Below are 26678 nucleotides of genomic sequence, written 5' to 3'. Positions count from 1 at the left end.
ATTATTGAAGAGGTTCACTGGTCTTTGAATATCCATAACATTAATAAAAATTGTATCTCTAATATTAACTGATTTATTCCCATAAATCTAAACCGAATCAAAGTTCGCTGGGCTTTTTGAGGGATTCACAGGGGGCTCTGCAGACACAAGGACATTCACTGTTTGTAGAGCTTTCTGTATTTTTTTATTTTTTATTTTTTGCACATTTTCAATTTAAATGTGTAGTTTCTGAGGATACTATCACCTGTTCTTTCACATATACAAAGCTGGCAAAGGACTCACGTAGATCCCAGAGTTATTATCATGGTGATTTTGGTCCTCTGTGAGTGAATATCCTGAACCTGCAGGAAATTTGGAGAAAGAGATGTTTTCATAGATATCGAGGGGTACCCCCACATTTGGTTGGTGTTGGTGGATCTTGTCTGTATTGGTGAGCAGACAAAGAGAACCTCTCGTGTGACTTTTTACTACACTTTGTCTTCTTCTGTGTCATTGTAGCTGGTGATCTGTTGAAATGGACAAAGACAAAAGAAACGAGCATTTTATGTCCCACATTTATCCCATAATGTTTACTTATGTTAGAAAATCCAAATTCTTCCGCTTATCTTGGGCTGGGTTGCGGGGGCAGCAGCCCAAGTAGAGAAGCCCAGACCTCCCTCTCCCCAGCCACCTCCTCCAGCTTATCCAGCCAGCCGAGAGATGTAATCTCTCCAGCGTGTCCTGGGTCTGCCCTGCACCCTCCTCCCGGTGGGACATGCCCGGAACACCTCACCCAGAAGGTGCCCAGGAGGCATCCTTGTCAGATGCCCGAACCACCTCAACTGGCTCCTTTTGATGTGAAGGAGCAGCGACTCTACTCTGAGGGTTAGGGTTAGGGTTACTCCGCGAAAAGCAGAGATGAGATTCTGAGACCACCCAAGTGAAAGCCTTCCATCACTTGGCTACGCCTAGAAATTCTGTCCATAGAAATTACAAACAGAATCGGTGACAAAGGGCAGCCCTGGCGGAGCCCATCACCCACGAGGAAAGAGTCCGATTTATTGCCAGCTATGCGGACCAAGCTCTTGCAGCGGTTGTACAGTATAAGGATTGAATGGCCCGTAGGAATGGGCCAGACAACCCATACTCCCCGAGCACCCGCCACAGGACACCCCGAGGGAAACGGTTGAATGTCTGCAAAACACATGTAGACTGGTTGGGCAAACTCCCATGTACCCTCAAGAATCCTTGAGAGAATAAAGAGCTGATCCAGTGTTCTATGACCAGGACGAAAACCGCATTGTTCCTCCTGTATCCGAGGTTCGACTAGCAGACTAACTCTCCCTTCCAGCACTCTGGCATAGACCTTACCAGGGAGGCTGAGGAGTGTGATTCCCCTATAGTTGGAACACCTACCCGGTCTGCCAATCCAGGGGTACTGCCCCTGGTCTCCATGCAACATTGTAGAGGCATGTCAACCAAGACAGCCCTACAACATCCAGAGCCTTCAGGAACTCGGGGCGGACCTCATCCACCCCAGGGGCTATGCCACCAAGAAGTTGTTTAACTCCCTCAGTGACCTTGCTCCGGGGATTGGCGGGCCATCCCCTTTGTCCCCAGAATCTGCTTTCTCTGCGGAAGACATGCCAGTACGATTAAGGAGGTCCTCAAAGTATTTCTTCCTTCTTTTTTTTTTTAGAACACCTTAGAACACACATGCATCAACACTACAATGAGCGGGTGGAGGGAGGTTTGGAGTCTTCTCCCACCCCCATTCTCTGCGGCCTGCTGGAGCAGGAGGGCTAGGTGGAGTTGGCCGTCCGACTGCGGTCTGGAGTGTGGGGCCTCCCTGCTGCTACGGAGTCGGGGTGGTCTGCCTCTCCCCACCGCAGGGAAAAGGGTAACACCACCTGGGTCTGGGTGCAGTTCCCCCCTCCAGGGGCAAGGGTACCTAGACCCGGTTTGTAGAGTACGCTTGGGGAGTGTGATCGTGTGTACAGCGTCTCTTTATGTCTGTCTCCACGTTGGTTGAGTGTGGAGTGAGTGCATATGAGAGCATGAGGGGGGGAATGGATGTTTGTGTCTGTGTGTGCCTGTATGTCTGTGTCTATATGTCAGGTTGGGTATGAGACGCCACCTCTCTGGGGACACCTCAGGCCCTCCAAGGTTTGGAGGCCTATCTCCACCTACCACCACTTCCCCTGCCGGTGGCGGACTCCCTCAGGTGTCGGTGCGTTGGTGGTTCTTTGTGTCTGGGGGTGGGCGTCCAGGTACACACCGGCTCACTCCTTGGCGGCCGCTTATCGGGGCCTGGAGCCTGGGGCTCGCTCGGGCCCCTTCGGGGGTGGGGTGCCCCCGGCCTCTCGGCCTGGGGCTCGGTCACTCAGGCACAGCTGGCGGCCGGCGGAGCTCACGGGCGCGTCACTGCAACTCCCCCTGGCTTCTGCTCCGCGGCTGCTGAGTGAACCCTCATCTGGGACTCTCCTCAGCTCTTACTGGAACAGTGGCGCGGCTGCCCCTCTGTTGGTCTTCCATGGTTTCTTGTGTTCTGGGGGCCTCTGGATGTCTGGAGTTTTGATCTCCTCCATACCTGCTTCACACCCTGGAGGACGGGGCTGTGGCCCCCCCACACTCCCTAGCAGATCGTTACATGGAGAAACCTTTGGAATACAAGCGCGCTGATCCACACAGGTATGCACACGGGTGTTCACTGCTCGTAGACCCAAATTACACCTTTCTTGGCTGCTACCTCGAAGCACATCTGTCCTGCGTGCTGCACAACAACATTGAATATTTAGTATTTACTGCTGTTTACACTTAGCTAGATTAATGCGATGGTGTTGTGTTTAGTATGTTGCTTTGTTTCCTTTTTTTTTGTCTTTTTTTGCTTGTTTTCTATTCTTCTCTCAACAGGTGATCCAGGAGATTTTTATTTTTTTTCTCCCCCCCTTTCTCACTGTCCCTCTCCCCTTCTGTTTTTCCTTTCCTTCCTCTTTCTTTCTCCCTTTCCTATCTCTCACTCATGTCTGTCCCGTCTGTAACATCTGAAAAATAAAATATAATAAATAATAAAAACAAAGATCGACCAAATGGACCAATACGGCAATGCCACGATGATCCATTTGGCAAAGTAAATCCATTGGGTATCCTTGTTGGTCTTCAGACAACAATTCTGATGGCTAAAGAACCAAATGGGACAGGCGAAAAAACAAAAACAAAAAAAAAAACCAAAGTATTTCTTCCACCGCCCGACAACTTTCTTAGTCGAAGTCAGCAGTGGTCCGCCCGCACTATACACAGTGTAGGTAGAACACTGTTTTCCCATCCTGAGTCACCTGACGGTTTGCCAGAATCTTTTCGAGGCAGTCCAAAAGTCTTTTTCCATGGCTTCTCCGAACTCCTCCTACTCCCAAGTTTTTGCTTCAGCCACTACCCCCGCAGCGTTCCGCTTGGTCTGTCAATACCTATCAGCTGCTCCGAAGTCCCACAGGCTAACTATGCCTGATAGGACTCCTTCTTCAGCGTGGTGGCTCCCCTTGGTGACCCTGAACATGGTCCATTCGGACTCAATGTCCCCAGTCTCCCTCGGGGAGCTAGAAAATCCAATATTTTATTTTTTTTAGACTGCTAAAGTATATTGTGTGAATTAGGAAAAAAAAAAATCAGGACCTTTGTATCCATACATATATCTACTACAATTATCTGCAAGGATGCCCAGATCTGCCTCAGCCTAGTGGAATCCAGCTCTCCTGTCAAAATACCAACATTCTAAAATGACGATCTAACCACCAAAAGGCTACTTGAGGGAATTTAAGTCACTTCCAACTTGTGATTAAAAAACTGAGGTCAGCCCCTTGAGCTAAAAAAAAATACAGTGCAAAGAAAAAAGAACAGGACATCAGAACCAGTTACCTCACATGAGTGAAAAACTGGGTGGCTTTCTCCTGGCTTTTAGAAACAATTGTCAGGGTGATCTCCAGTTTCTGATTCATACCTCTCTTTTGTTTGCATTGCTGAGGTCTGTTATGTTGCAATAAACTTGTAGGTCATGTTTTGAGGTTTTTTTGTACTTCCTGAAGCATACTGCCAGTAGCAAAATAGAGATCAAAGCAAAACCCCAATGGTGGCGCCTGATAAAAGCAAAAGAATTGTCAAATTTTATTCATTTAGGTTCTTCAGTAATGAAATTCAAGGCTGTATAGGACAGAAAGGAATTTCACTTTGTTTTAATTTATATGTGACTCATATTTATATGGACTGAAATTTTATTATGTTATATATTTATTGTACCTGTTGAAAGGTATGTAGGCTTCATGGTTCCTGTCCAGTAAGTGGGTTCTGTTGGTGCTTTGATATGTCCTTTTGGTACTTTGATATGTCCTGTTGGTTACTCTGAAAGGGTGAATGAGGCAACTTGTATAAAGTTGACTAAAGTTGTATAAAGTGCTTTGATTGGTCAGGTAGAGTACAAAACTGCTATATAAGAACCAATCCATTTACCATTTTACCATTTACTATCTAAAAAGAGCATCTATAGAGAGTTTTTTAGAAGATGGGCGGAGGTACACCAATGTGCAAAAAACTCCTCTCCATAAATAGTAGAACAATTTCACAATTATCCTGAAAGTTTGATGCCCAGATGTACCCTACATTTCATGGTGGTGGGCTGCTCGCTGTAGGCCTTTGGGTCTATCCATATTGGCCCCACATCTGTCCCAAGGGGGCATGTATGGTAGAAAAATGGATTGGTGGATGTTACCTTCTCTTAGTTGAAACACATTTGATATGCTCTCTATGTTCTATTCTCAATAAACTGAGATTTGAATATCACTGTATTCTGTTTTTATTTACTCATCTGTCACAAGGAGTTACAGTCAAATCTTAATGCAAAAATACTGAGAAGCACAAAATTATTAACATTTATAAATACACTTTATTTTATAAGCTCTGCCTGTAACATAACTTCAACTGCTGTAAGGTTCTTATGGGGTAAATATATATTTACTTTTCTGTAATCAAAAAGCATGTTTTTCTGTTGATTAGTTGCAGAAACTTAAATTTCCTGACTTACACTACACCATTAATGGGGAACAATACCTTTGTTAATCCAGAAATAGCAATTAAATTAAGCGTAACTATACATTTTATTTAAATCAAATACAAGCACCTTTCTTTACTGTAAGATGAACTTCAGTATATGTGCCGAAACCACACCTGTCCACTCCACACCATTATTTCTGTGAGTCTGACAGCTGGAGATGACTGAAGGTCCCAGTGAAGGATCTATTCCCAGAGTCCACCAGAGTTATCCTCCCTAACCAGTATGTCTCCTGTGCTTGTACATGGATCTTTGCAGAAATACTTGTTGCTGTTCCATGAAAATTTGTGCGAGGACTGGAAAGAGACACTTCTCCCCTCAAATCCCTTCTACATTGATTATGGCTCCATCTGTAAGTGAAGCTGCTATAAAATTTGAGAGATATTAGGCATCAAAACGAATGTTTAATTAACTAAAGTATAAATTTTTGGAAATCACAAGGCAGGATATGAAAGAAATAGTCTTCATTCTCACTGATAAAGTATCATCTTTCTTATTCTAAGTGGTCCCTGCAGGCTCTACATTTACAACCTGAATAGTGAAAAACATAAAAAGGGGTAACATGCATCAACATAATCCACAACCGTGTGAGCTTGCCACAATCACGATAAAATATGTAAATGAATATTTAGCAAGTAAATATATTCACTGACAATTTCAAAGGCTGGACAATCAGGCCCTAAGCTCACACTGCAGTCACTGCACACAGACTTGCCTATTGAGTCGTGGAGGACATATATCTGTAAATGGGTCAGGTCTGCTATTAATCTGACTTTTGAAGGTTTGTCAGTACAAAAGCGAGTAAATGAGAGCTACATTTCCACCATGGTGACAGTGTTTAAACTGTTTTGACATACGTGCTGTTTTATGCCATATTTATTTATATTTTGAAAAGTAAATAAAAACTCGGTTTTAGCCATATGCTATTACATGTGCTGACAACTGTCAATAAAAAACATTCTTGCTGTTTGTTCTTTTTTATTCTGATATCAACATCAGAGGTCATTCCACCAATTATGAGAAACACAAGATCTAAGCAAAGGCTTATATTCAGACCACATGAGGGCAAATAAAAAAAATAACCAAGCATGATTTTTTATGTCAGCCCTGCGACAGACTGGTGACCTGTCCAGGGTGTACCCTGCCTCTCGCCCTATGACAGCTGGGATAGGCTCCAGAGCCCCCCGCGACCCTGAAAAGGATAAGCGGAAGCGAATGGATGGATGGGTGGATTTTTTATGTCATTTGTTGTGGGTAATGTAATAAGTTATTATCATACAGCATGTATACTGTTGCTAAGCTTCACTTACTTTCAAACATCCTGGAAATCTGTTTCAACTGCCTGGTTTTGGGAATTATCTCCTTGCCTCACCTGCCTGCCCTCCTGCCGTCACACTACCACAGAACCTTCAACGCTCAGGACAGCCGACACACACCACCAAACCCACCCGGACCGCACCACCTCTCCTTCAACGCTTCCGTCTCCCACCTGCACAGTAAGACAAAGAAATTCATAGCCTCCAGTCTCTCCAGAACTCCTCACTGGCTACCATTTGTTTTGTGACACACAGAGCTTATTCAAATTATTTTATTAAAAAAAAAAAACTAAAGCAGAACTTCTTTTTAGACTAAAAACATATTTTCATATCAAAATTACAAACATTCTACTTTTTATGTTTGCATTTACCTCCCAACCCAGTGTCAGGGAAAAACGTGAAATACAGTGGCTTGCAAAAGTATTCGGCCCCCTTGAACTTTTCCAGCCCTCCTCATCACCCGTGTCCAGAACATACAGCCACAGAGTTGATGATACAATTAAAAAAAACTGAAAGTCAACCTGAGGCCTAGGGTGTGAAACCCTAGGGGGCCATTACACATTACAGCCACAAACATGAATCAATTTTATTGGAATTCCACATGAAAGACCAATACAAAGTGGTGTACACGTGAGAAGTGGAACAAAAATCATACATGATTCCGAACATTTTTTACATATAAATAATTGAAAAGTGGGGTGTGCGAGCAAAGGGTCTTGGTCTGAGTGCAGTCAGTTGCCCATAGACATTGCCTGATGAGTGCTAATGACTAAACAGAGTGCACCTGTGTGTGTAATCTAATGTCAGTACAAATACAGCTGCTCTGTGATGGCTTCAGAGGTTGTCTAAGAGAATATTGGGAGCAACAACACCATGAAGTCCAAAGAACACACCAGACAGGTCAGGGATAAAGTTGTTGAGAAATTTAAAGCAGGATTAGGCTACAAAAAGATTTCCCAAGCCTTGAACATCCCAGGGAGCACTGTTCAAGCGATCATTCAGAAATGGAAGGAGTATGGCACAACTGTAAACCTACCAAGACAAGGCCGTCCACCTAAACTCACAGGCCGAACAAGGAGAGCGCTGATCAGAAATGCAGCCAAGAGGCCCATGGTGACTCTGGACGAGCTGCAGAGATCTACAGCTCAGGTGGGGGAATCTGTCCATAGGACAACTATCAGTCGTGCACTGCACAAAGTTGGCCTTTATGGAAGAGAGGCAAGAAGAAAGCCATTGTTAACAGAAAACCATAAGAAGTCCTGTTTGCAGTTTGCCACAAGCCATGTGGGGGACACAGCAAACATGTGGAAGAAGGTGCTCTGGTCAGATGAGACCAAAATTGAACTTTTTGGCCAAAATGCAAAATGCTATGTGTGGCGGAAAACTAACACTGTACATCACTCTGAACACACCATCCCCGCTGTCAGATATGGTGGTGGCAGCATCATGCTCGGGGGGTGCTTCTCTTCAGCAGGGACACGGAAGCTGGTCAGAGTTGATGGGACGATGGATGGAGCCAAATACAGGGCAATCTTGGAAGAAAACCTCTTTTAGTCTGCAAAAGACTTGAGACTGGGGCGGAGGTTCACCTTCCAGCAGGACAACGACCCTAAACATAAAGCCAGGGCAACAATGGAATGGTTTAAAACCAAACATATCCATGTGTTAGAATGGCCCAGTCAAAGTCCTAAATCCAATCAAGAATCTGTGGCAAGATCTGAAAACTGCTGATCACAAACGCTGTCCATCTAATCTGACTGAGCTGGAGCTGTTTTGCAAAGAAGAATGGGCAAGGATTTCAGTCTCTAGATGTGCAAAGCTGGTAGAGACATACCCTAAAAGACTGGCAGCTGTAATTGCAGCAAAAGGTGGTTCTACAAAGTATTGACTCAGGGGGCTGAATAATTACGCACACCCCACTTTGCTGTTATTTATTTGTAAAAAATGTTTGGAATCATGTATGATTTTCGTTCCACTTCTCACATGTACACCACTTTGTGTTGGTCTTTCACGTGGAATTCCAATAAAATTGATTCATGTTTGTGGCTGTAATGTGACAAAATGTGGAAAAGTTCAAGGGGGCTGAATACTTTTGGATACACAATGCCCTAGGGATCCTTCTCTGCCTGAGGCTCTCAACTGGTTCTATACCCACTTTGAGGACCCTAACCTAACCCCCTCCCCAACAAACAGACTCTCACCACCATCAGATGAAGAAACCCTCAGTGTGACCACAGCTGAAGTGAAGAGGACCCTCAAGAGGATTAAACCCCGCAAAGCTGCCGCCCCAGATAACATCCCCAGGCGGGTTTTGAGGAACTGGGCTGATCAGCTCACTGAGGTCCTGACAGACATCTTTAACTCCTCCCTCATCCAGGCAGCTCTCCCCACCTGTATGAAGACCGCCACCATCATCCCAGTCCCCAAGAGCTCTGCTGTGACAGGTCGAAATGACTATCACCCAGTAACCCTCACGCCGATTGTCACAAAATGCTTTGAGAGGCTGATTATGGCCCATATCAAAGCCACCATCAGTGTCACTTCAGACCCAGACCAGTACGCCTACCGGAAGAATCGATCCACAGAAGATGCCATCTCTTCTGTGGTTCAAACCACCCTCATCGACCTGGAGCAGAAGAATTCATACGTTCGAAAATGAGATTTTTATTCTCAATGAGATTTTTTTACCTGGATGAATAAAGGACTAATAGTATGCTCTTTATGGACTTCTCATCTGCATTCAACACAATGATCCCGCAGACACTTGTTGATAAGTTACTGACTCTTGGACTGAGTTCCTCTCTTTGTAACTGGGTTCTGGACTTGCTGGCCAACAGACCGCCGTCTGTGAGGATCCACAATGTCTCCTTATCTTCCATAGTCCTCAGCACTGGCTCCCCTCAGGGCTGTGTGCCAAGTCCCCTCCTGTTCATGCTGCTTACATATGACTGCTTACCCAACCATCCAGGCTGTCATATTGTGAAGTTTGCGGACGACACAGCTGTGGTTGGTTGCATCACAAACAATGATGAGACAGGTTGCAGGAAGGAGGTGGAACACTTGGAGGACCGGTGCAGGAAAAACAGTCTCTGAGGAGCATTAAATGCAAAACCACCAGACTGAGAAGCAGCTTCATTTTGAAGCTGTGAGACTTCTCAATGCATAAATGGACAAGAGCTGATATTGTAGCACCTTAATCACTAATGACACTTACTGACACTGTCACTTTATCAATGCTGGTCATCATGCCCTTTTGCTGCTAAAATATTTATACCTATATTTATACCTACATTTTATATCCATGCTCCATACTGGTACTCAGGTTGTTGCACTCTATGTCTATGTGAATGACAATAAAGCTCCTTGAATCCTTAAAAAGTGCTGAGCTGTCAGAGGAAGACTGGGGACATTTAGCCTAAGCAGACCATGTTCAGCACCTTCATTGGTGAAGCGGCTGCACTGAGCTGCAGCTGCAAGGTGGTTGGTGCCTGTCATGGTGCTAAACCTCAAACCAGATGGTGGACACTGGATCTGAAGTAAACCATCATGCTGAAGGAGCCGCATTACCAAAAACCAGGGGATGAAAGAAATGGTCTTCATTGTGGCTGAAAAACTGTTAGTTAAGTAGTTCTTTCTTTTCTAAATAGTCGCCTCAGGCTGTGCCTTTACAAGGCTAATTGTTAAAAACTTAAAACATATTTAAATATGTGCATATGATCCACAACTCTCCATCTTGTCCTATAAACAATTAGTACTTGGTAAATTATATTCAGACATTTTCAGTCTATTAAAAATAATACAACAAGGTGAGTGTAGACCTAACCAGCCATGAGCACACATAAGAAGCCACAATGAAGGACAGACTGGCTTCTGCAGGTTCTGCTTTTGAAAAATCATCTTTATAAAATAATCTGTCGATTTCTGTTGGCTCAGTTTCCTCCTGTTTATCACTTATAAGCTTAGGTAAGCAAGTTGTCTTTTGGTTGGGCTTAGGGCCCTTTAGAGTTTTGTTATTTTGGCATTGCTCACTGCTGACTTAAATAAATGGCTACATAGTATTTTGAAAAGTATTCTGTTTTTGCTCTTTCTTGGGTGGTGTGTGACTGGAGGGTCACTTTTCTTGTTGCGTTCAGTTCCCTCTTTAGACCAAGAATGTAACAGCATTAAATGACAGAAAAGCTTTTTTTTTTTTAAGAACAAATTAAATGGCCCACACAAAGTAATCTTTACCTTGAGAAAGCTCAGTAATATGAGTCATTGTTTTTTAGAGTAGTCGTTTAATGGTTTAAGAAATGACTGTGCCCCCCAATGACTTTGTCACCAAACACATCCTTCCTAGCAAGTAAGCCACAAAGAAGTCAACATTTTGTAGCAGACGTGCATGTCTGTACCAGTAGATGTCTGACTCATCGTGTGGTCACAGTGCTTGCGAACATTATGTTCTTTAAAGAATACTGAAGCAGAACCACTTTATAAACTAAAAGAATATTTTCATATCAACAAACGTTTTAATAATTTTTGTTTCCTTTTGTCTCCTTATGAATAATCTAACCAAAATAATCTACAGGGAGTGCAGAATTATTAGGCAAGTTGTATTTCTGAGGAATAATTTTATTATTGAACAACAACCATGTTCTCAGTGAATCCAAAAAACTCATTAATATCAAAGCTGAATGTTTTTGGAAGTAGTTTTTAGTTTGTTGTTAGTTTTAGCTATTTTAGGGGGATATCTGTGTGTGCAGGTGACTATTACTGTGCATGATTATTAGGCAACTTAACAAAAAACAAATATATACCCATTTCAATTTTTTTTTTTTACCAGTGAAACCAATATAACATCTCCACATTCACAAATATACATTTCTGATATTCAAAAACAAAACAAAAACAAATCAGCGACCAATATAGCCACCTTTCTTTGCAAGGACACTCAAAAGCCTGCCATCCATGGATTCTGTCAGTGTTTTGATCTGTTCACCATCAACATTGCGTGCAGCAGCAACCACAGCCTCCCAGACACTGTTCAGAGAGGTGTACTGTTTTCCCTCCTTGTAAATCTCACATTTGATGATGGACCACAGGTTCTCAATGGGGTTCAGATCAGGTGAACAAGGTGGCCATGTCATTAGTTTTTCTTCTTTTATACCCTTTCTTGCCAGCCACGCTGTGGAGTACTTGGACGCGTGTGATGGAGCATTGTCCTGCATGAAAATCATGTTTTTCTTGAAGGATGCAGACTTCTTCCTGTACCACTGCTTGAAGAAGGTGTCTTCCAGAAACTGGCAGTAGGACTGGGAGTTGAGCTTGACACCAACCTCAACCCGAAAAGGCCCCACAAGCTCATCTTTGATGATACCAGCCCAAACCAGTACTCCACCTCCACCTTGCTGGCGTCTGAGTCGGACTGGAGCTCTCTGCCCTTTACCAATCCAGCCACGGGCCCATCCATCTGGCCCATCAAGACTCACTCTCATTTCATCAGTCCATAAAACCTTAGAAAAACCAGTCTTGAGATATTTCTTGGCCCAGTCTTGACGTTTCAGCTTGTGTGTCTTGTTCAGTGGTGGTCGTCTTTCAGCCTTTCTTACTTTGGCCATGTCTCTGAGTATTGCACACCTTGTGCTTTTGGGCACTCCAGTGATGTTGCAGCTCTGAAATATGGCCAAACTGGTGGCAAGTGGCATCTTGGCAGCTGCACGCTTGACTTTTCTCAGTTCATGGGCAGTTATTTTGCGCCTTGGTTTTTCCACACGCTTCTTGCGACCCTGTTGACTATTTTGAATGAAACGCTTGATTGTTTGATGATCACGCTCCAGAAGCTTTGCAATTTTGAGACTGCCGCATCCCTCTGCAAGACATCTCACTATTTTTGACTTTTCTGAGCCTGTCAAGTCCTTCTTTTGACCCATTTTGCCAAAGGAAAGGACGTTGCCTAATAATTATGCACACCTGATATAGGGTGTTGATGTCATTAGACCACACCCCTTCTCATTACAGAGATGCACATCACCTAATATGCTTAATTGGTAGTAGGCTTTAGAGCCTATACAGCTTGGAGTAAGACAACATGCATGAAGAGGATGATGTGGACAAAATACTCATTTGCCTAATAATTCTGCACTCCCTGTACACCTATGCTGCATTATACTGCATGTATGATGTCCATCTAAATAATCTGTATACAAACATCCAAAGTCACTCTTCTATTTCCTTTCTGTAGGTTTAAGTAAGCCGTGTGATGTGACAGCAAGTAACAGACAAGCTAAATGAAATAAATGTGACCTAAGGCCACATTCTGTAAAGGCTGCTAGAAAAAAGTGTAAAGGTTGAATATACCGCTTGTGTGTCGGACCATGATTTGGTATGACTATGATACCACTTTGAATTTATGTTTAGAAATACAACCTTTAGTTGTTAATCATAGTTCTTTATGCTGTTGTTCATGTTTCTAATGTCTCAGCTTATTGTTTATGATATAAAACCAACTAAAGGCTCCAAATTCAAATATAGAAATATGAAAAATCTCTCAAAGAATTAGAGTCAAATAGTTTACTTTATTTTTTATGTAAAATTCAAAGAAGAAAATAAGCTGTCAGGACAAAAAAGACTTCTCAGTCCATGGTTTGAGGTTCTCGTGCCTCGTAGATGGCAGCATATGCGGAGGTGTAATTATCATCGGTCTCTGGAGCAACATCTGACTCAAAGGCCTGCAGCTCCACTGCAACCTGACCAGATCCAACATCTGTATTTTCCTCCCGATGATCACCCTGTGAATAAATCACCATTGTAGCTATTTTCTGAGCAGTGAACATTAGTGTTTGAAACAGCCTTTAGATATGGAAACTCAGTTTTAAAATAGTTGAATAACAAATGGTCACTCACCTCACCCTTGTTGTCTTCAGCTCTGTTCGGACCTTTTGAGATAAACAAAAAAATTTGTAATGTACCTGAACAATACCCTGCCATGGAATTATTATACTTTACTGTCTCTAAACCTGTGCTACTAGCCTGTGTGACTCCGCCAGTGTCCATAGAAAATAACAGGGATGATGGCACAGACCAGAAGAGCTAAGCTCCCTGAGACAATGATGACCATTGTAGTGTCTGCACAAAACAAAAGACTTTCCTTTAGTTTGGAGAACAGCAGGTTCAAAAAACAAATCAAGACAGTTGTCCTAAACACATTTTAAATCTTCTTATTTTTATGGAAAAAAAAGCACTGATCAATATCTTGTGTCATGTTAAAGTTTAATTCTGTTGATAATATTCCCTGTATTCTAGGAGTAAAGTTACTTTTATGGTGTACCACTTTGCCAAAATTTGTGTGACAAATGTGACAGTATAGTTAAAACTTTAAATTTTCATTTATTACATTTTTTTAATCTATGACAACATTTAAAAATTATCTCAGGTGAACTACAAAACATGACATTGTACACTGTGTCGTTATCTATTTAACAAAACCTAAACCAAAATGGAGAAGCACTGTGTGGAAAAACTAAGCAAACGTTTGATGCTTGCATGGGAATTAAGAAGGAAAGTGAAAGGTTTGTAGCTTGAACCTATTCGCTGGAACGTTGAAGGCAATATAATTACACAGCAAGCAAGACACGAAGTAGGCAAAGTTCTTCTTGTTACTCATGCATGAGGGAGACCTGCCTGGAGCCAAGTGTCGTTCCACCACTTGACCCCCATCAGGCTCTCAGCCAGGTTCCCCATAGCACTCCTTTTATTGTGGTTACATGAATATGCATAGGGTCATTAACATATAGCATCTTACATAGGTATACATGTGAACAAAGAATACTGTGTGTGTGTGTGTGGGGGGGGGGGGGGGGGGGGGGTCCTCTTGGTCAGGAAGAGGGTAGTCTCCCCCTCACCCTAGATGGTTCACCCTAGATAACACGGTGAGGAAGTCCAGCAGTTCATCTAAACAAAAAGCACTTAGACTAGAACAGACGTAGCTACGTTAATCCTACCGTAAAACAATAAAACAAGGTACGACCTCTCTCATGCTCCTAGAGTGCTCTCTAATGCACACAAAGTTTGCAGACTATTAAGGATCAAACCTCTACCAATCTACAACTAATTATAAAACTCTAAGCATACATAAGTAAATATTTCTAAGCATAAATGACAATCAACAATCCAAATCTAACAGAAAGCAGTAGCCAGGTGCTGCTAGTGTAAGTGGGACTACCTCTTGCACTAGTTGTAGCAGTTTGCAGGTCTGCAGTATTCAGGTATTCACCTGAATGTTCTTAAGACTTCTGGAACTATGTCCCTTAGACAGATGAGACCAAAGTGGAGATGTTTGGCATTTTAACAGTGCCACATTTGGTGAAAGCCAAAAACCCAAACCACTAAAACAATTATTATATTACAAGTAAAAATTTAAGTCCATTTTATCCATTCTCTTCCGCTTATCCTTATCAAGGTCGCAGGGGGCTGGAGCCTATTGCAGCTATCATAGGGCAAAAGTCAGGGTAGAGACCCTGGACAGCTGGATACCTGTCCAGGGTCTCTACCCTGGATACCTGTCCAGGGTAGAGACCCTGGACAGGTATCCAGCTGTAGCTAGATTGTGAGTACCACAAATACAACTATGACATCTGCACCATGAATACATCAAAACAACGAAATGGAGAATGTGTAAGCAAGACTGTGGAATGTCATTATTTTGTTATTACTGAGCAAGTATCTTCATGCCATCAGTTGGAAGCAATGCTATGCTGTAGCACCCAAAAAATCAACTTTGGTGTAATGTATAAATCTGAGTCTGATTAAACCATTCTTATCCAGAGTTTTTCTATACATACATGCTGTATTTGTTGTTGTTAAGCTTGCTATCAGATCCATTCAGCCTTGAAATACCTGTGAGTCGGGATGCTTCATGTCTGTTTCTCTTTCCATCTGAGGGTGAAGATGGTGCTGGTGATTGCTCGGTGCTGGATGTAAAGCTGTCATGTGACAGAAGTGCTGTTTTGTTCGGAATGATAGTAGTGGAGGAAGGAGATCTGGGAACAGTGGAAGCTTTGAGAGAAGAGGACGCAGGAAGACTGGTGAGAGATAATGCTTGTGTGCTCATGTGACACTGTTATTAACTTTGTTAATAACGAAGTTAATATACATTTCAGTCTTAATTTAGTTAAGTATTGCAAATGCCAGCCACATACTGGTGGGCTCAACATTAGTGCACAAAAATGGTCAAATGATTGCATTATGCTAACCTACAGTTAAAACTTTAACCTTAAAATGGGTCACCTGCACCAATGGAGGAAACCTGCAGGAAACTTAACCTACCTTCTACAACTATGAGATTAATTTCCCGATACAACACATTCAAGGTTTTCTCCACTCCACAGCGATATCTCCCTGTGTCCGCTTTCTCCAGCTTCTTTATGGCCACATTGAAGACTCCATCTTCTCTGCCATTGTTAATGCTGTATCTCCCTTGACTTGCGACGGTGGATCGCCTCCTCTCGCTCTGAATGAGAATGCTTTCGCTGGAGCAGACTCCTTTGCAGAAATACATGCTGTTGTGTTTGGCACCGCTGTCTCTGTTCCAGCTACCGGAGCAGAGGATGGAGACCTCACCACCAACACGGCCGCTCACCTCTAGCACTTCTGAGGCCACCATACTCACAGCTGCAGTTTGACACAAAAAGGCCTGGTTACAGCTTAACACTGGCTCTAACCAGCATACAAATGTGGTGAACACAAATTATAATTCTTGCTGTACTGACTTCTTTATTTAGTCAGTACAGCAAATGCATGATTTTTTCCAAAATCATGCATTTGGAAAAAACATTTCATTTCATTCAAATTGAAACTTGATGTCCACATGACATCATGGATCATGCCCTACTAACCTGCTCAGGGTTGATCTTTATGTTTGTTTTCTCTGAATGCTTGTCTTCTATCTTTCCATTTTCTCCTCACCCCAAATGGTTCATGCTTTTTTCCCCCTGAGTCTAACACCGGTGAGTTTCTTTCTTTCCAAGGGAACCATTCTCTTTAGCTTTACCTTATGATATAAAATGCACTGAGGAGAGTGCTGCTCTGCTATAAAAATAAGATCAACTGATATACCATAGTTAACTGTTGGTTTGAGTCAAGGAAATTATAAAATACAGTTTAATGGCATTAAAAGAAAGCACTGTAGACTTCTAATCCTTCAAACATTCTCTGCAAATTAGGAAAAAAATGCATATCCATGCAGAGAAGAGGCTAAACAAAGAAACCTTTTATTTCACAGCCAGAGTTAAGTATCCTCAAGCATTATAAAAACATTGATGAAAAGATAAACAGTTTAACTGATTTCTGCCAGACAAGCTCTCTGATATTTGTTTACTATTTTTGAAAGGGACTATTTTAACCCAAACCATGGTTCTTTCATAAACTTAACCAAAATGTGACTGAAGACTAAATTTAAAATATATATAAAATACAGACTACTTCATAATTTATTATACTTGCAATTCATTGCATTGAAATAACAACATTTCCCCACTCAATTCTATTCTATCATAATATTATGTTGCCATTTCATTATAAATATGTAAGTAATAAAGTTAAAAAAGCAAAAATATTAAGAATTGTATGACTGTAACTTATAATTAATATAACACAAAAATGATCACACCAAACATCTTAACTTACTCTCTTGTTGTACATATCAATTTAAGATGATATTAATGATATTTATATCATTAATTATATTAATGATAATATAATAAGAGTAGTACATTCAACTATACTGAATAAGATCGCTTTTGATGGCTTAACATTATGATTATATTGCATGCATTGCAAACAATTGCAAAAATTAGTTTTTATCTTTTTTTAGAGTTTAATCAAGATTCAAAGTCACTGCACTGCATTACAAATAAAAACCAGTTAAAGTCTATACATCATATTAGAGCAATCTTTGATTGTATTCAGAATAGCCTCATAATTCACATAAATTTAATTAATCAGACATTCATTAAAAGTAAAATATTCTATTTATTTTTGAAATTACTGGAGATGACCTGACAATTTCAAAACTGCTCTAACAGATCAAAAAGATCCATTTTCATTTAAGAAAATGCCATGAAGATAACTCCAAAAAATGATTCACCTACACATATTGCATTTATTTCTTCACTTCAATTCATGTATAAGTACACATTAAAATAGAATATAGCTTTTACTGATTAAAACAAATGCCTCTGGATAGAACTGATCAAAACTCACCTGAGAAGCAAAAAGACACGAGGACATGAAGGGGCTTCATTTTTTTATCCGAGTAGAAAATAAGGTAAGTAAAAAAAATAAATAGCGCAGCAGAAATGTCTAGCAGTCCGCCTCAAATTAGTCATCTGATTCACTGCTCAAAGATTGAGTAAAGCTACAAAGCTGTGATTGTACCAAGAAATGATTGCATCTTGTTTGCCTTCAGCTACTGTCATTATTAAATGGGCATGATGTTGTTTGACCGTCCCTCTTTAGCTAAAAAAAAGAGGGAGAAAGAAACAGGGAACATGCCATATGGAAGCCTTCATCAGTCTTCTAAGAAGAATTAGTTCATGACTCTTTCAGGGTATGAACTCTTCACCACTGGCTCTTCCATTTGTTTTAGTACATACAGTCCATTAAGCTCAAGGGCATCAAACTCAACAAGCAGACTCTGCTGACCATGTCACGGGTATCAGAGGACAGTCTGAGGATTCTTTCATATTGCAAAGTAGCCATTCAAACCACAGCTATATAAGAAAATCATACTTATGTTCATTAAATACTCCCAATGAACTCTAACTAACTGGGATGAGAAGGGGCCAATCCAAGGCATCTTCTTGGCATTGCTATCTCTATTATTAACTAAGAAACTGAAATGCCTTGTCTTCTCAATATCTTAATATTATAACTTTATTAAGAAATTTACTTATTATATTTATGTTTTACAGACATTACCTTGAGTGAACCAGGGCTGCACGGCCCTTTTGATTTAGTCCAAATTAGTCCTGCATGCAGGGTTCATACGCCTTTTTCAGGGCCAAATTCAAGCACTTTTTAAGCACTTTCAACGTCCCTTTTCAAGCTTTTCCACTAGTAGAACTGACACACAAAACAAAACAACGACTACACTACACACTAACTACACAAGACCAGTGTTGGTCAAGTTACTTGAAAAAAGTAATCAGTAACTAATTACTGATTACTTCCCCAAAAAAGTAATCCCGTTACTTTACTGATTACTTATTTTCAAAAGTAATTAATTACTTAGTTACTTAGTTACTTTTTAAAAACACGATTTACAACCTGAAGAGGTGATAAAGTGATAGATCTTTCAGCCCAATTCTACTTTTTCTGCATAATCCATCATACAAAATGTAATCAAATGGAAAAGTCTCTTTTTTAACTTGTTTTATTAGTTTTAATCTTTTAACTTTATGCATCAAGCAAAAATTTAATTGTATGCAACATTCTCTGACTTGAATAAATTAGTTTAACATTTAAACCTATTTTCTGCACATAAAATAAAATATTTTTTGTGTTTACACTCAGTCTTTCAAATAGATGCAAGTGAAACACAGCAGAAAATAAATAAAGTCAAAGACTCAGCGGCCCTGTTGCTCTATTTTCACCTGTAAAGCAGGACCGCGGTAGGCGGAGGTTTACCCTGGTGCAGGTGTGCCGTGGTCAGTTGAAGAATCCGCGAGTTTCTCTGTGAATTTCCCATTACGTCGTTGCGCACTCGGTGCTTGCTTGGAAGTTTAGGGTTTTTCGCTGTAAAAAGTTTTCTTCCCACGCACAACGGACACTAATGTTTTTGTCACTTTTTATGGAATCAAACTCAAAATAAGGTCAGTACTTCCACGCTTTAAACGCTGCACGCTCATACTCTCTCCCACAATCGATTTATGATCCATTGTTGATCTGCACACAGCTGTTGTCACCAGCGGCTCACTCGCTTATGTCACTGTCATGAGACATTCTCGCAAAAAAATCACGGTTTTAGTAACGCAGCCTTCCTACGGGAAAGTAACGGTAATCTAATTACCAATTTTGCAATAGTAATCCCTTACTTTACTCGTTACTTGAAAAAGTAATCAGATTACAGTAACATGTTACTGCCCATCTCTGCACAAGACAACACACTAACTTGAGACTCCAAACATGGTAAACGTCACAAATCTCTCACGTATCAAAACACTCTGGCTGTATCCCAATTCAGGGTCAGCAGCCTTTAAGTACTGAATATTATGTCACTCATTTATGTGAAAATGTTTAATAATGAGGAACATTAAAACATTACTGTTGGCCACATGTCAGCAAAGTTATTTGCCATTAGCGGTGTTTGTACTTTCAGTGTTTACTTGGTTTAAAAGCCTTTAAAATATAATAATACAATAGCTGACCTTAATCTTACAGAGAATGTGATGATTTTATGGATAATTAAAGTCAGTCATATATCCACAAACACAACAAGCTGAAAGTCAGTGATGCTGCTCGGTTTGCAGTCCTGAATATCACGGCACCAGCAGGATTCACTGCACTGTTAATGTTAGCTATGTTATATTGCTGGTGGTGTCGAACTATGAAAGACAGCAACAAGTTTAATATTCAGAAAAAATAAATTATGTATCAGCAGCAGAATGGACCTAAAAATAGATGTCTGTTTCAGTTCTATGAAGCTTTGAGTATTTTGGATTAGTAGCACTGCTGTGTTTGTTGCATCATATTGCTGTAATTGTTTATATGCTTTATATATTCTGAGGTAAGTTGATCTATAGTGTTACATCATATTCTATAAGGATGTTATGTGTTTGTATACTTTCTGCCCAGTTTGACCCATTTAGCAGAAGTCAGCCTGTTTAAGGCTCTGATATCTATTCTGTATGACGTAAAGCAGTTATGACATGGTCTGATTTTCTCACCCAATGAAGGAATGTTTTATATATCAGTCTACTCTTCATTCTATCAGAAACAGTTATCACAGCTCGTACATTTGCTTTTTACACATATATGTAAGCATTGAACCACATTTAGTAATGCCAACATATAAAACGAACAATATTTGTCTCTTATGTACAATACACCTATATATACAGTGTCAAAGATACTCGTCTTTGAGTGAAGATTTAAGGTGATAGGAACAATGAATAAATGCAACTTGAATCTTTATTGAAGCTCAGTATTTGACACGGAGTTCAAACTCCCTGCTGTAATGACTAATAATGATTAATATAATAACTATAATATTGGCCATATTATATTTACATTACCATTACTTTAGTCTCATGAACAACATTAGCTAATTGTTATTCACTAGCTAATCTTAAAATGACTGTTCAGTGTCACGGCCCAGCGGCACGAGGGAACAGAGATGGACACAGGTGCAGAAACCAACCCGGAAGCGAGACGATAGGGAATAAATGATTTATTTCCGCCCACAGGCAAACAAAAGCAAAAAACAAAGCGACGCCACCACACTAGTGGCGCGTAGGATTATCTAAGATAATGGAGGGCGACCTAGACACCTCTAGGGAACGGCTGAACAGCAGAGGCAGCGGGGAGGTAGAAACAGGACTAGGTAGGGGCCGGGGCACTGGAATAAGAGGAGATCACGGTCAGTGGGATCCAGCAGACAATCAACGATCCTCCACAGTTGAATTGAGTTGTCTTACTTGGTTTCAGGTGGAGGGGACAGGTGGGGCGGAAGGCCCGGAAACGGTCGAGACGTGGGGAGGCAGGTAAGTGAGTGGTGGGCCGGCAGGCCACGTCGTGTCAGCAGCAGGCGGCCCAGGTCCAGGAAGGCGGGAGTGAGGGAGACAAGATCTCCACTCCAGGTGCTACCTCTGAGAACAAGAAGAACAAGTAAGTCATCACACGGCTTCAGGACAGAGTTATGATGCTCCACTTGACTAACATGGGGATAGCAGATACTCAGGCGATGAATGGTTGAGAGCGCAGGTCTGATATACTGCTGGCATAATTGCTCACAGGTGGACAGCCAGGGAGGAGCAACCGAACTCCGCCTAAAGGAGGAGGGGCCGCTGTCGGAGACCTGCAGGTGCCCACCCAGACCATGACAGTTCAGTACAGAAATGAAACCCAACAATCATGTTTTTACAGTCCCGTGGTCTAAGCCTCAGATACTTATTAAATCACACAGAGCTCATGTAGAGACAAATGAACTAAATGTGTTCTCCTTCATTTCTGTCAAACAAAGCTGTATGACACGTTTCCAGCTGTTAGTATCATGGTTGCTAGGCAACCTGGGTAGCTCGACGGAGGCTAGACCGTCCCATGCAAGCCTCGCACTTCCGGCCTTAGCGGTCTTTGAGTACGCGGCCCTTTAGGACCGTTGAGGCTGTGTACTTTGAGGCTGCAGACTCTGAGTTGGGATACAGCCAGAGGCGCAAGACAGCCCAGGCAGGGAAATTTTGCTTTTACATTTTGTGACTCATTTTATTTTTCCATCTGATAAGAAAACTATTCAATCAGATAGTTATTTGTGGTGAATGAAATACAGTTACACTTTCAAGCACCACATGTGAAATTCAAGCACTTTTCAAACCTTAAAAAATGCAACATTAAATTCAAGCATTTTCAAGATTTCAAGCACCCGTACAAACCCTGTGCATGTTGTGAGCAAAATCTGTGATCTGCAATGTATAAAACTGAAATAAAGATATGACTTTTAGGAAGTTTTTTTTTACCATATGTCTATGCTTTAGCATGTAGTCGGGTAAAAACGACCCAAAACACAAAATAAAAAAATTAAATAACCTTCTACTAATACTTTTATTGAATTAGGACAAATGTTAACATCCTGTGCAGAAATACATGGGTTCAATAAATAAAATTAAATTTTCTTTTGTGAAATGGTTATCATGTGCATATATTTTGATAATAAAGAAAGCATTATTCAGAGATGTCAGAACTAGTCCGGATTCTGAATAAAGGCCATAAATGAACAACATTGAGATGAACATCAAATTCGAAATGTAAATGAAAAAGAAGCAAATCTAAGTAATAACCACTGCAGGTGCAGTCAAGCCTGCCTGGTGATGTTGGCTGGTGGTTTGTGTAGAGTGTGCCCTACCCAGCACCATCTTTTCTTCCTGATTTCTTCCTCTATTGGGAGTCGACAGGTTCTTTCCCATAGGTTGATGTTGCTGATGGTGTCTGGCCAACAAATGTGGGGGTTCCTTTTGAGACAGCTATTGAGGAATGTTTATTTTTTTGAGGTCTTTTTTTTCCCAGGTGTCATCCCCGTACAGCAGTACTGACTTCACGTTGGATGCCCAGATGTTCTTGATGTGGATGAAGGTGACTATTGTTTTGCCAATCCTTGCCTTGACATCTGCATCGGTTCCACCTTGTTGGTTGATGATGCTGCCCAAGTAGGGGAAACAGTGTACTTCCTCTAGAGCAGCGGTCCCCAACCCTCGGGCCTCGGACCGGTACCGGTCCGTGAGTCGTTTGGTACCGGGTCGCGAGAGTTGAAGCTCAGGTGTGAAATGTATGGTTTTCAGGGTTTTTATCGGTTTTCAGCGTTATTTTGTTATCGTTTTTATCGTTAACTCGGTTTCCCTGGGTCTTTTCACGTGTGTTATGAATAAATCTTCTTTTTTTTCGGTACCGGTAATAGTTTTATTTTGTTGTATTTATCCACGACACCTTAAAGGCAGGTCCGTGAAAATATTGTGGGCATAAACCGGTCCATGGCGCAAAAAAGGTTGGGGACCGCTGCTCTAGAGGACTTCCATTAAGGATGCTTGGGTTGTTGCTATTGGAGTTGATCTTGAGAATTTGGGTTTTCTTCTTGTTGATGATGAGTCCACCATGTGCTGATATAGCTGCCAGTGCATTGGTCTTTTTTTTGCATCTGCTGCTGGCTGTGAGAAAGAAGTGGCAGGTCGTCAGGAATGTCTAAGTCATCAAGCTGACTCCAAAGGGTCCACTAAATTCCATTCCTGCATTCACTGGTGGAAGTCTTCATGATCCAGTTGATGACGACAAACAGACAAGCAGGCATCCTTGTCGGTCTCCGGTCTTCACCTGGAAGCTGTTGGTGAGTTGCCCTTCGTGGATTACTCTTCAGGTCATGACCTAATATGAGCCCTTGATCATGTTGACCATCTTGGCTGGGATGCTGTAGTATGCTGGAGGAAGTTCCAATGGCCCTCTCAGTCCACACCAGGGGCGATTTTAGCCCATTTTTGGGGGCACCCCCAAAGATTTCTTACTTTTTTTGACAATATTTGCTGTTTGTGTGACACACTACTAAAAATATAAAAAGCATACAGTACTGTACTTGTTTGCGACATAACATTGTAACAACAAAAGTATAGATAACCCCCCCTCCCAAAATGGTTTGTTCCAGCTCGCCTCTCCCCTACTCTGGCTTTAGCACTCTTGCTGCCAGAGCGATGGTGGCTGAGACACAGCGGAGCAGAGGTGTAAGTGCCTGTATACATTGTATACATTGTATACATTCTACCACAGGCAAAGTTGCCTCCATTTTTATAGTTTTTATTAATATTTTGTAATAATTATTTTGAAATAATTCTGTTTTGGGAGTGTTTTTTATGTATCTGTATTATATTATACAAACACATTAAAAGTGAATCTCTGTCCAAAAAATGCACTGTTTACTTTTTACTCACTATGAGCATCATTCATAATTCTCCCCCAGTAATTAAGGAACTATATGTATTTTTTTTTTTTATTACAATCCATTCTTCTTTTGCAGCATTTAAATAACCTTGATCAGATTTGATGGTTTTGTTACAGACTTTTTAAAAAAGTGTTTTGCTTTTCTTTCACAAATGTGGGGATTAAATTGTGTTAAAATGTACAAAACAGTGATGTCATGTTTTGTGACGAGGACTAGGGATGGGTATCGAAAACCGGTTCTTGCTGAGAACCGGTTCCCACTGTTTCAATTCCTTGGAATCGTTTGCCATTTTTGCAAACGATTCCCTTATCGATTCCAGTCGCCCCGAATGACGTCACCACGTTGCGGAGCGTCATTTACCTGGCAGGAAACACGGCGCCTAAGCGGCTCAAACGCTCAAAAGTTTGATTATACTTTATGAGAACCGATGACAACAGGGCAACTTGCAAAGTAGATATTTCATTTAAGGGAGGAAACACTACGAATATGCAAAAGCATTTGCTCACAAAACACGCGATGACACGCGTTTTTAATTCCGCTCCGGACTCGTGACTCTCAACCCAGCAGCAGCGCTAACGTTTGCACGTCCTCTCCCGTTAATGCGGCAGGTAAATAATCAACTAACAGTGCATATTATGTTAGCGCAATCTGCCTTATTCCAAAACCTGCCATTACTGTACATGTAGGTGACCATGATGAGAGAGACAGACAGAGTCTGGCTGGCGCTCGCTGGTAGTTCTCGCTGCAGTCTACCGGGAGCGTCTCCTTTCAGGCCAGGATAGACTAATGTCACCGAGCAGTGTCTAAGTTTGTGGTCAAAGGCTTGCACCCATTTGCCACAGCAGATGCCCCCGATTTTTGGTAAGTGAATGTGTTTAATTGTGGGCAGGGACATTACTGGATATTCTTGTGTAATTGCCACAGAACAATTTATGTTATACTTTGTTATTGCTACAGAAGAATGTTGCAGCTTTAAGGCAGGGATGACTCCTGGAGTTGCTTTCTCACTGCATATGCTTTATTTCACAATCAGATCGATTCGATAACAAAAACATACAGCAGCTCCTCTCCTACTCCTAGCCCTTCGCTGCGGTGGAAAAAAGAACGACTTCAATCCCCTTCAAGGAACATACGTACAAAATAGTTTTCCTGATACACCAATGGGGCGTTCAATGCCATCTTGTAAATATGAGTACTCTGGCAGAGTAACAGTTCAAATGAAAAATACACCAGAACAAACAAGCAAACAAAAAAAGAAGTGTGGGGTACCTTTGAACCAATGAACAAAGTATAACAATTTATACTTTTTAACATAACCCGACCCCGTCAATATGTGATATGTCTCACAAGAATATTTATTTTATTATTTTACATTTACAATTTTTTTTCCTGGGGACCCTGTGACACCCCATTGAAGAGCCGTAGGCTGGATCTCTCAAGATCTCACTGTTGGGTTTGTAAGGCCATGTTACTCCTAAATTTCTATCTTGTTCAAAGAGAAGATATAAAACAAAGCTCTGAGCTAATCGACCTTAGTGTTCTCCTTTTTTAAAAAAAAAAAAAGAATCGATAAGAGAATCGATAAAGAATCGAATCGTTAAACAGAATCGAAAATGGAATCGGAATCGTTAAAATCTTATCAATACCCATCCCTAACGAGGACCCAGGCACAGAGAGACTTGATGAATTTAGGAATCTTATATTAATAAAGAAATTTGCAGACTTGCACAGAGATGGTAAAATTATGATGACTGATAACGGAGACGAAGACAACAGGCGATGAGGACAGGGAGGAACAGGGGTTTAAATGCACCAAAGTGACAGTCAGACAGAACTCGGGACAACATTTAAGGATGCAGGGACTGACAGAGACAGGTTTATCTTGCCTGGCTGGGCAGCTCTCCGGGTGCTCAGCACCCCCAAAGCTCTGATCCTAGAATCGTCCCTGGTCCACACTGTCAAATGCCTTCTCCAAAGACTGTTCAATTATGATGCATAATGTTGTGATCTGATCTGTGCATGATCGGTTCTGTTAGAAGTTGAATCTTGATGTGTACAGAGCTATACTCTACTCAGATTCAGCCAAATGCTGCAAAACTGATCAGGTCGTGAGTCACATTGCAAACTGATAAAAAACATACTGTAAAAGAAACCCAAAAATTTCTTAAAGCAAAGAAATTGTCATGGTCCTGAGTCTGAGGACTCAGTGTTTTGTGTTTCCTTATGCTTTTGTTCATTCCGAGTGTGTATTCTGTTGTGATTTTGCCATTTGTTAGGTTTCTGTTCTTTGCCTGCCTGCTCCCACTTCTCTGTGTTCCCTCTGTCTGTCCATGGTGTTATTGTGTCTGCTCATGAGTCTGCCTGTCATGTTCAGTGTCCTGTCTGATTCTCTGTGTCTGTTAGTTTCCTGTTTTATTCTGAAAGTTCATGTCTCATGTCAGTGTGTTCAGTTTTACCTCTCCCCTGTCTCGTTAGCCTTATTGCTCCCAGCTGTGTCTCCCTCCTGTGGCCCATTCCCTGATTACTCCCCGTGTATTTTAGCCCTGTGTTTTCCTGTGCTCTCTGTCGCGTCGTCTGTTTAACTCCGTGTCCGTCTGCATCATTCTGTGTAACC

General features: G+C 41.4%; 1 protein-coding gene across 1 annotated transcript; it reads right to left on the bottom strand.

Annotated features, from left to right (window-relative positions):
• Positions 1-12990: 12990 nt before the first annotated feature.
• LOC113023237 (uncharacterized) lies at positions 12991-17675 on the bottom strand. The gene is made up of 6 exons (XM_026169263.1): positions 17632-17675; positions 15697-16041; positions 15268-15426; positions 13402-13497; positions 13276-13307; positions 12991-13160 (listed from the first exon to the last, which is right to left on the bottom strand). Exons 1-6 carry the CDS (start codon positions 17669-17671, stop codon positions 13005-13007), a joined length of 828 nt encoding a protein of 275 aa, XP_026025048.1. The 5' UTR covers positions 17672-17675; the 3' UTR covers positions 12991-13004.
• Positions 17676-26678: the final 9003 nt, after the last annotated feature.

Source organism: Astatotilapia calliptera, chromosome 6 (assembly GCF_900246225.1).
Source record: "Astatotilapia calliptera chromosome 6, fAstCal1.2, whole genome shotgun sequence".
NCBI classification, from domain to species: domain Eukaryota; kingdom Metazoa; phylum Chordata; class Actinopteri; order Cichliformes; family Cichlidae; genus Astatotilapia; species Astatotilapia calliptera.
This window is presented reverse-complemented; position numbering and strand designations above follow the sequence as displayed.

Excerpts from the sequence above, each read along its gene's own strand:
- LOC113023237 (XM_026169263.1), bottom strand. The coding sequence starts at position 17,671 with ATGAAGCCCCTTCATGTCCTCGTGTCTTTTTGCTTCTCAG. Across the intron at positions 15,427-15,696 it reads TAATCTCATAGTTGTAGAAG|CTTCCACTGTTCCCAGATCT; the intron begins GTAGGTTAAGTT and ends CTTCTCTCAAAG. Across the intron at positions 13,161-13,275 it reads CTGAAGACAACAAGGGTGAG|GGTGATCATCGGGAGGAAAA; the intron begins GTGAGTGACCAT and ends ATTTATTCACAG.